Here is a 10,513-nt window from a genome sequence, read left to right on the forward strand (position 1 = left end):
GATCTAATCCATAGATCAAATCATCTCTACCCAAAATAAGGTTTTAGCAAAGATCACAGTGAAGTTTATAGCGCTTGACTTGATGATCTACTTCAATTCCAGCAAGTCAAGTGAAACTTCAGTTACTGTGGTAAGTTTTATTTGAAAGCGCGAAAATTCCCCGGATTTTCTATGCATGAATGCAATGCACACTTTGGTGTTCTCTCATTTTGTTGCCTCTAAACCTGGGATATTACAGCCGTCGCCTCCCCCGACCTCCTCCTCCTGCAGCCGCCGCGTCGCGTTCTCCTCGGTGCCCACGGCAAGCCTCCCATGCGCGCGGTCACCGGCTCCACCCGAGTTCGACGCCGCTGCTTCTCCGAGTTCGACGCCGACACGCCGCCCAAGGTCCCGCCGGCGCCTGGTGGAGGTAATGGTGCGGGCTTGGCTGCTGCTACAAGGGTCGTCCGGGCTTGCTACAACGGGATGCGGGGCTTGCTACAAGGGCGGCCAGGCTTCGCTACAACAGGCGGCCAGCCTTGCTACCGGCGGTGGGCGGCGCTGCTGCGAGCGACATGAGGCCTCTACAACTACAAGGGGAGGGATGACTTGCTACCGTGGATGCCAGGCTTTGCTACAAGGGGAGGCTGGCCTTGCTACCGGCGATGGGTCTAGTTGCTACCGGCTGGCCTTACATGCTTTTTGCTACATAATTTTGTTGCTACAATTTTTTTAGGGTTTTGCTACAATTGCAAAATGTGTTTGCTACTGGGGTCTCCGGCGAGGTCTCCAATGAGTCCTCCGACGAGTTCTCCGTAATGTCTCCAACGATATCTGTTTTTGCTACAATAGCATAATATTTTTGCTACGAGCTCTCCGACGAGGTCTCCGGCGAGTCTCCGGCGAGCTCAGCCTTTTTATTTGATTTCGTGGTTGAACCGTTTTTTGCTACAATATAGCAAAAGCGGGTTATTTTTTTGCTGCCGGGAGGTGTTTTTTTTGCTGCATCTAGTAAAAGCAGATCTGACCGTCCAAGATGGCCGATCCGACGGCTGAGAACCCGGGGGCTGGGAAATCAGATCCCCCGAGGGACGCCCAGCACTGTCCTTTTAATAAACCTAATTGCACATACAAATGCTAGGAACCGTGAGATATCAACAACTGCAAAAACAATCTTGGGAAAATATACACAAACTAGGCGAGTTGAAAGATCATGAATGAGTTTGTCAAAACAAGTAAGCTGACCTTGCAACCTAAAATTGGACCCTCCATCTATGGCTAATCTGCCAGCAAGATGCAACAAACTTAGAAAGCACAAATTCTGACGACGATATTTTCACACGTCCCTATAATAATCGAAAGGACAATAGCAATAACGTTATCCAAAAGGGGAAAGGGCGGAGCGCGAGGGAGAAAAACCATTTAAAGCATGCACTTTTAAAACAGGGTGGGCCCCACCAACCACCCCCGCGCACTCTATAAAGGCAATCTCCGCCCACACCCACCCGTCCATTACGCTACTGCCCCACCTAAACAAAACCGTACCGAACCCTGCACTTTTGCCATCAACCCCTCGCCGACCACATATTTGCAAAAGCTTACCTTCACCTCTACTATCCCTTTTACGCCGAGCCCCCTACAAGGTTTCCGCATCTCGCTTCTGAGTCCTTCGCCGGAGTTTCCATATGAATGGTCAAACCACGATGGGGCTCGCAGCAGCCGCCGCCGCAGCCGTGAGGCCGTGCCGCCGCCGCCTCCTCTCCTCCGCCTCAGCGGCGGCGGCGAAGGCCTCCGCGACGCCGCTCTTCCCGAGATGCTCCCACCCGCAGCACCAGCAGCACAGCCGCCGCATCCCATTCCTCGTCTCGGCGGCGTCGCATACCTCGCAGTCCGACCCGAGCACCACCCCCACCCCCGTCACCTCCGATCCCCGCTCCGCCGTCGCCGGGAACCTCCCCTTCTTCGACCGCGTGCTCTTCCCGGGCTCGTTCCCCCTCGAGACCCCGCCTGTCGAGGAGCCGGCGCCGGCGCCGCCGGCCGATGAAGCGCAGGCGTCCGCTTCGCCCGTGAGAGAGGAGTCGGATACGGAGAGGGAGGCGTGGAGGCTGCTGAGGAGGGCGGTGGTGAGCTACTGCGGTGACCCGGTGGGCACGGTGGCGGCGGAGGACCCGGAGTGCACGGAGATGCTCAACTACGACCAGGTCTTCATCAGAGACTTTGTGCCTTCCGCCCTCGCCTTCCTCATGCGCGGGGAGACCGAGATCGTCCGCAATTTCCTCCTCCACACCCTGCAGCTGCAGGTGAGCACCTCTGCATATTGGGATCCGGATCATTTCCTTGAGTTGATTTTCTTTTTTGAATTCGAAATAGTACTATTCAGTGCGCTGTGACTAGTATTATTTGCGTGCACGTTACCTACATGCTAGGAAGAGAACAGCGAATTTGCAAGCATGGTTAGAATTTAACCCATATGTGAGTTTTGATGGCATGAAAGATCCCAACTACTATAATTTCTTAACTAGTTCGCGTACAGCACGTGCTTTTTAGATCTGTGATGTATATTCTATGGAGGAGGTAGAGATAAGAATTTCCCTTTTGAAGGCTAATATGTCACTGTCGTTAGGCACATATAGTCTGATGTAGACACAAGGTTCTCTGAAGAGGTAAGCAGTACTTGTTTTCGCCACCCACATGGTAGCGACTATGCGGCCCCAATCGGCCTCATAACCGTCAAATTTGTGGTTCATATGCAGCCGTTGCTTGTATATGGCCAGTGAAACAGTGTCTATTCTTTCAAGTTGCAGTGTTCAAATGGGTTCCTAATTAGTCGGGTAACCCTGGCTGGTGTCACCCGTCTGTCTCCCTGCTTATCGCCTTTAGAACACTTCCAAATAGTTAGTTACTCATGGGCTTTTGGCCACTGTGCCCTCTAAAGATGAAGAGATTCTCCTTCACCATTGTTTTGAGAAACAAACAGGCTCCTTGTCAGTCCTAAAGACTTCTGCTTACTGGTGGTGGCGGGTGATTGATCAGATGAATTGTGCTAGGGAGATTCTTTGCCAAATTCGTGTCATAAATTATAAGAACATCTTGTACTGAATTCAATTCGTATAGGCGTCTGTAAGCAACATTACCACTGATGTAACGAATCTAGATCAGATAGCAAAAATCGAATGGTTTATATAAAGTACCATGTAATTATTAACACGACAGTCACACTTACCATAAATAGTTAATAAAATGACTTGAAAATTGAAATCGGTCTGTGAACTTAATCGCAACTGTTTGTTAACTTAAGCTTGCTATCTGACGCTTGAATCAGTTTGATTCTTCATTCACTGATCTCTCTCCTTTATTTGATGGTCAGAGCTGGGAGAAAACTGTTGACTGTTACAGCCCTGGGCAAGGCTTGATGCCAGCTAGTTTTAAGATAAAGACCGTTCCACTTGATGAAAACAACGAAGCATTCGAGGAGGTTCTGGATCCTGACTTTGGTGAATCAGCTATTGGCCGTGTGGCTCCAGTTGATTCTGGTATATTTCCATCTTTCTCCTGTGTGCAGGAATATTAAATAATAAAAAACTCTGAAATCTCCTGCAGCTTTAACCTTATTTAACCTAAACTATTGCAGGACTTTGGTGGATTATCTTACTAAGAGCGTACTGCAAGTTTACAGGCGACTATTCATTGCAAGAAAGAGTGGATGTGCAAACCGGGATTAAACTGATCTTGAGTTTGTGTTTGACTGATGGGTTCGACATGTTTCCCACACTACTGGTCACAGACGGATCATGCATGATAGACAGGAGGATGGGAATACATGGGCATCCTCTTGAGATTCAAGTAAGTTGAATTTGAACAAGTTAATATTCAATTGCGCGCAGTTTGGTCTTTCCTGAAAATTGTGATCAGCTCTATACTTTAAGTTACTTGTGGGTAATGAGTCTATTGTTAAATTTTAGAATGGTTTATGACTTCTAGCATTTAAAAAAAAACTGCGATGAAGGAACCAATGCTTTTACTGAATGCAATATCATGTTGAAAGAGTGCTGCTACTTTAAACCTAGATTATCTAACTGATGTGGACTCTTTTTACTCACGAAGCTTTACTTGTCTCTCAGGCTTTGTTCTATTCTGCTCTAAGATGCTCAAGGGAAATGATTGTTATGAACGATGGCTCAAAACACCTCCTCCAAGCCATCAACAACAGGCTCAGTGCGTTGTCTTTTCACATTAGGGAATACTACTGGGTCGATATGAAGAAGATAAATGAGATCTACAGATACAAGACAGAAGAATACTCACATGATGCGACCAACAAATTCAACATTTATCCCGAGCAAATCCCTTCCTGGCTTGTTGATTGGGTTCCTGAGAAAGGGGGTTATCTTATTGGAAATCTGCAGCCAGCTCACATGGATTTTAGGTTCTTCTCTCTTGGCAACCTTTGGGCCATATCTTCATCTCTAACTACTCCAACCCAAGCCGAAGGAATACTTAGTCTTATTGAGGAGAAATGGGACGATCTTGTGGCAAATATGCCACTCAAGATATGTTACCCTGCAATGGAAGATGATGAATGGCGCATTGTTACTGGCAGTGACCCTAAGAACACGTGAGTCATCACGCCCATTAAATTGATCTTTTATCAGTGTTTTTCTGTCCTTCTATTGGCAGCATATCATTGCTGTGCATCCTAATTATACTTTCCAAGACATAAAATCTCTCTCTAGACATCACATGACAGTTTTTGACATCTAACCATTTCGTGCAGCCCGTGGTCATATCATAATGGTGGATCTTGGCCAACCCTGTTGTGGCAGGTATTTATATACTGACACACTTTCTCTAAAAATGTTGCCTTTTATGCTTATGAATCATCATTGACTGATCTTTATTTCTGCCTATAGTTTACACTGGCCTGCATCAAAATGGGAAGACCAGAGTTGGCCCGAAGGGCCATTGCAGTGGCTGAGGAAAAGCTCTCAGCTGACAAGTGGCCGGAATACTATGACACCCGATCTGGAAGATTCGTTGGGAAGCAATCACGGTCATATCAGACATGGACTATTGCTGGTTTTCTGACCTCGAAGATATTGCTGGAAAACCCGGAGCTGGCTTCTATCCTGACCTGTGATGAGGACCTTGAGCTCCTTGAAGGCTGTGCTTGCTGCCTCTCAAAGAGGACGAGGTGCTCTCGTCGTGTGACCAAATCAGATATCATCGGGTAAAACAGCAGAGCCCCTTTTATTCTTCATGCTCTGCAGACCATGTATACTATCGACTGAGAATTAACTGAGGCGGACACACTGTAGATGTGTACATTATAGGTTTAAGTTAGATATCAATCCATTCATTTCCTCAATGTGCGCTCATTCTTTTTCTCTGAGCTGCCATTGATGGGAACAACCCTGGGTGATACCGGTGGTCAACGGGAGCATTACCAATTTATGTTGGATCTCTCATGTACACACAAAAAAAAGGAATTATTCTTGTATTTGGTAACCAGTTGCTCCTGATTCGGGAGTGCTGTGAAGCCCTAACCATTGTATCTATGTCAGTATTTGAGTTGTATGTTGCATTATTTGCAACGTAAACTGAGACTTTGTATCCTATCCTTGTTATGAATAACGATACTATTGTCCTCCATTTGGATCTGTTGGATGTTTGAGGTGCCCGCATGGTTTCAGTGTTGCACCATAAGTCAGGCTTTAACTTCTGGATTTTGAAGAGATGATGTCACAATTTGTGGTCAGTGATAACTAGTCTTGAAGGCAGACTTAGTGGAATGTGTGCTAACAGAACTTTGAGTTGAATTAGGAACTGGGATAGTTCAGCTATGAAATGCGATTTATTTCTTGGGACCTTTCTATCAAAATGTAATATGCGTTCTTCCAAATCCTTTGTATTGGTGAGCTAAAATTGTAAGCAAAAGGGATTTCGGAAAGGGATGGAAAGGTTCAGTTTTAGGTCCATCTCCGGATCTAGAAAGAAAGATCAGGTGACAAGCTCATAGGAAACTAAATCTTGCAAGGAAGAAAGACAAGCAACAAGGAAATGTTGTACAGCCAAGGAAAATCCCATGGCCATGTGCACCTAAGGTGGTGTTTTCTTATAAGCCAAACCCTCCTTCAATCTGAAGCAAACCCAAGAAAATCCTGTCTGAATTTTGTCTGCTAAAGCTACAGAATTTTGCGCAGGTTAGAGGTTGCTTTAAGCAAAGGCTAGCATCTGTTGCAATATAACAAGAGAAAGCAAGACCATACCTTCATAGAACTACTACACAGTTACATCTGCACAACCATGAGTCGGTTATTCTTCTACTACCATCAGGATAATAATAACACAAACAAATCGGCAGTTCATAGCTGCCAAAGAGACAAAATTTCGTATACAACTCTACATCTAATCATCTATATACCATATGCACCATCATCTTAGATATGGATTTAAACTTGTCTATTCTTGATCACCCCCTTCATCGACATCACTGTGGACTAAGACTTTGAAGAGGTCGAGGCGATTGTGGCTCAGGCGGAGCGTGTACATCGTCTTCTTGTACTCGGCCCAGGTGAACGGCCTATACCGGCGCGGCATGTCGGCGGTCACCGTCTCCGGGAGCGCGGAGATGTTGGCGTGCAGCGCCGGCGTCGCGAAGTAGATCGCGGACAGCCTCGGCTTGGTGGTGCTAGCCATCACCCTGTGCCGGATGCTCACCAGTCTACCATTTGTCAGAGCCTGCAAAACACGGAGAGTGATAAGTATTCAGAGATAGTTCAGAACTTCAGATAAAGCATAATTCAGAGCAAAAACGTGTCAGTTCAGGCACTAGTGATCATCACCTGAAGGAGATCGCCGACGTTGATGAAGAAGGCTGCAGGGTCGGCCGGCACCTGCACCCAGGCGTCCTCGCCGCGAGCGTCCGGCAAGAGCACCTGCAGGCCGTCGACGTCGTTGGCCCTGAGGACGCTGAGGATCTGCGGGTCGGAATGCTCGCCGAACCCGACGGAGCTCGGGCCTTTGACGTCGCCATCGCCGGCGGCTGTTGGTGGATAGTAATTGATCCTGACGAGGGAGTCGCTGTCCGTGGCTGAGATGAGCTTGCTGAAGGACGACGGGTCCCGGAGGCCCAGCCCCTCGCCCAGCAGGTCAAGAATCTGGCACGCGAGGTGCCTCACGGCCTGGACGTACTCGTTCACCGCCTCGCTGGAAAATAAAGAAACATACCAATAGTGAGAAGATCATTTTCTATCACAGAGCATGAATTGAGGTTAAGTGTTTGCATGTCTTGCATTCAGATGACGAAGCGGTAGCGATTTATTTGTATGGCATTACAGCCTCTGCCAAAGCCTAAAACATTTAGTACTAAAGTTAAATACTCCCCTCCAACTTATGTAACTTGTCTGAGATTTGTCAAAATTTCAATATAGTTAGATGCTATTTAATGTCTACATATATCCAACTTTACATAAATCTCAGATAACTTGTATGAAATACCTCCGTTTTAAAATAATATTTTTTTTCTAGAGAGGTCAATTATAGTTTTTTTAAAAAGGCTTATGTTAGTATTTTGGTAATGCCGAAAAGAAGAAGAAATGAAAACATATTTCTGTTTTGGATCTAGAAAAGTCAAAAGTATATGGGGGAACAGAAGAGGCAAGATTGATTGACGCATGAAGTTTCAGCGACTGGCAAGCCAAAGCTACACAGGCTTGCATGAAACGTTGGCGCCTGACATGTTTTGTTTTGGAATGCTAAAATGGTGTAAAATGTTGAGGATCGCCACATCTCAGTTGCAAGTTGCAATCTGCACTGCGGTTGACAGCGTATATCTGTCATGCCGCGCGTCTTTTCAGCTGAAGTACGGCTCCAATGCATGCCTTCAAAGATCGCATCTCAACTAAAGCGTGTCCCTGTTGATTTCTATTTCCGGCAGGGCACGTCCTAAAGTCTCTGACACCATCATCTCAACTAAACTGGTCGGACTCCAGGGCGCAGTGTCGACACTCTGTACAATATTAGTATCTCCAATTACTATCTCATTCTTCAAACCCTTCAGTTGGTACGAAATCATGTGAGAAAATAAATAATTAGTACGGACTATCCTCATGTTGTTCTCAACATGTTTTTCTACCTTTTTCTTTTTCCAAAATGTGGTAGCCCCAGCCTCTGCACATGTTGATGCATACGGCATTATATTGGGAGAGTATCACACCAGATTATTACAATTTATGGGCCACTCAAAGTTTCAGCAAGTGTAAGCCATCTAAATATTACAAGCAAAGTGCAGCGCCTTATCATCAACATGATGATCCTCGATCAAACCACCAGTCGCCGAGCCGGCTATATAATTTCCGTGCTGCTGTTTTTCTAACTTGGTATCTCAAGATGTGCATGTTGATTATGGCCATGTTGTTCTCAACATGTTTTTCTACTACTTGATTTAAAATAATGATGACAAACATACAACAAAGTTATAAATAATATATTTGAACTGTTTTTGTCGCGCAACTTGCCCACATGCATGTTATTGAGTGGGAATATTTTGATCGAAGGTTGAGCTAATAGGGTTTTGTGAAGTCAGATGTAAGTGGGATCAGTGTCCACTTATAGTTCATTTGCAAATTTATAGCTTAAATTTGAACTATTTTTTCAACTGAACTAAATGTGAGACATTGGCGCGATCTAACTTGACACCTTGTGTCTGCCAATATGTCATAGCAGTATAGGCATATAGCACCCGGTGAAACAATTAAATGTTAAGAAGCAAGTCTGACTCATTTTGTTAGGGAAGTGAATGTACAACCTAGCCATCTAGATTTAAGTCCTAGAGATACATATTTGTATTTTTATTATTTCAAAAAAGATCATTGTAGAGGTTTCCTACCGTATTCCTTTTAAAAAGAAAAACTAAATGTTTCAGAGTTACTACTATGAGCTAAAATCCAATGATGGACCTTTTCGCTCACAGCCATTTTGGTGGTTTCGCTTATACTTCTAATACAAATGAGATGGGTTTATTATATACTTTGACACCATCTTTGATATATATCTTTGACTATTTTTGTATGTATGGGCTAGTAATAATATGAATCTGTATATTACTCAAACATTTTCATGACTGATCTAATGATATTATTCTCATCTTTCATATCTAATTAAATGCCGTATTCCCTCTGTCTCATGAAAGTTTGTCTGAAACGGAAGGAGTACTATGGATATATATTTCTAGTCAAATTTAGAGTTTGCCCGCCATCATTCCAATATGTCATGTCCTTACGAACGGAGATACTAATATTTCATTAAACCATGTAGAATTTCAAGATACGGAGTGATATGCATAATGAAATTTTGGCGAACTTCTTTCGGTTGAAATTAAACTTGAGAAGCAGTATTATCATCATATGCAATAGCAATATGACAGCAAGATTACGGAAGACACTCTGCATTCAATCATTGAGCACTACTAGCAAACAAAAAATATATCACCATGAGAGCAAAAAATAAAAGGTTTATTCAAGTTCATGTGCGAAAGGGACATGCATGCATGCCCATACGGGCCATACCTGAACCGTGAAGGGTCCTCCCTATCGATGGCCTTGGCCTTGCGCGCCACCGCCTCGGGGTCCGTGTGGAGGATCAGGTACTCCAGCTCGCCGACGTCGCCGTGGGACCCTATGCTCCGGCTTCCGTACCCCAGGGGGTCCGGCGGCCCGGCTGCCTGCTTCTCCGGTGCCGGCTGCGCGAAGAACACCGCGCTGGCCGCGTCCAACCGGGCGGCCACCTGCGGCGGCACGCCGTGGTTGACCGCCTTGAAGAAGCCGCGCTCCGCGAACGCCTCGACCATCTGCCGCGACAGCTCCGCGCGCCCCGCTGGCGCGGACATGTCGACCGTCGGAATGCCGAGGGAGGGCGCCATGTCCCGGCACGCCGGCGCAGCGGAGGACACCACCATGGCGTGCGTCTTGGCTCGTGGAGCCAGCTGATCGATCTTGTTGCACTGATTCTGTTTGTGTGTCCGCAAGCTCTTTCAATGGCGGGTGAGGTGGTGTGTGGGCAGTGGCATATATATGGAGCTGTGGAGATTCCTATTGGATTGCTGACACTTGGTTCTGCTTTTGGAGTGTTGTCTTTGCTCTGATTAACCTGGCATAACTGTGTGATTAATTTTGCCTTTCTCCAAGCTGCAGGCCGTTATCTATATTTTATTCCATGGTTTGTGCCTGCGTAGCCCTGGTGGTTGTAGTCGACAGATCTTCTGTGCTTACTTGTTCTCAACTGGAAACGCGCTCTTATCATGCTAGTAAAAAACTCAAAAACCTTGCAACACCTTTATTTAGGGGATTAATGGAACATACCTAGGATGATGGTCTATTTGTACAAAGCAACAAATTCCCTCAAATTCGATCCTCGCTCTCATGCACACTCGAAATAAGATAGGCAAGATTCACCAGCTTCCTAATTCCACTGACTTATGAACTCTTTTCTTTTCGAGGGTACGTACCACATTTTTATAGAAGGCAGATGTTTATGT

At 45.7% G+C, this 10,513-nt stretch overlaps 2 protein-coding genes across 2 annotated transcripts; one reads left to right on the forward strand and one right to left on the reverse strand.

Annotated features, from left to right (window-relative positions):
- The first annotated feature begins 1,476 nt into the window (after positions 1-1,476).
- On the forward strand, positions 1,477-5,628 carry LOC127327001 (neutral/alkaline invertase 1, mitochondrial). Its single transcript, XM_051353781.2, has 6 exons — positions 1,477-2,279; positions 3,347-3,512; positions 3,611-3,822; positions 4,101-4,594; positions 4,754-4,802; positions 4,890-5,628. The coding sequence occupies exons 1-6, from the start codon at positions 1,665-1,667 to the stop codon at positions 5,208-5,210; spliced, it is 1,857 nt and encodes a 618-aa protein (XP_051209741.1). The 5' UTR covers positions 1,477-1,664; the 3' UTR covers positions 5,211-5,628.
- Positions 5,629-6,228: 600 nt separating this feature from the next.
- On the reverse strand, positions 6,229-10,003 carry LOC127327002 (gibberellin 2-beta-dioxygenase 2-like). The gene is made up of 3 exons (XM_051353782.2): positions 9,546-10,003; positions 6,822-7,185; positions 6,229-6,717 (listed from the first exon to the last, which is right to left on the reverse strand). Exons 1-3 carry the CDS (start codon positions 9,932-9,934, stop codon positions 6,439-6,441), a joined length of 1,032 nt encoding a protein of 343 aa, XP_051209742.1. The 5' UTR covers positions 9,935-10,003; the 3' UTR covers positions 6,229-6,438.
- Positions 10,004-10,513: the final 510 nt, after the last annotated feature.

The sequence above is a fragment of the Lolium perenne genome, chromosome 3, assembly GCF_019359855.2.
Source record: "Lolium perenne isolate Kyuss_39 chromosome 3, Kyuss_2.0, whole genome shotgun sequence".
Taxonomy (NCBI): Eukaryota; Viridiplantae; Streptophyta; class Magnoliopsida; order Poales; family Poaceae; genus Lolium; species Lolium perenne.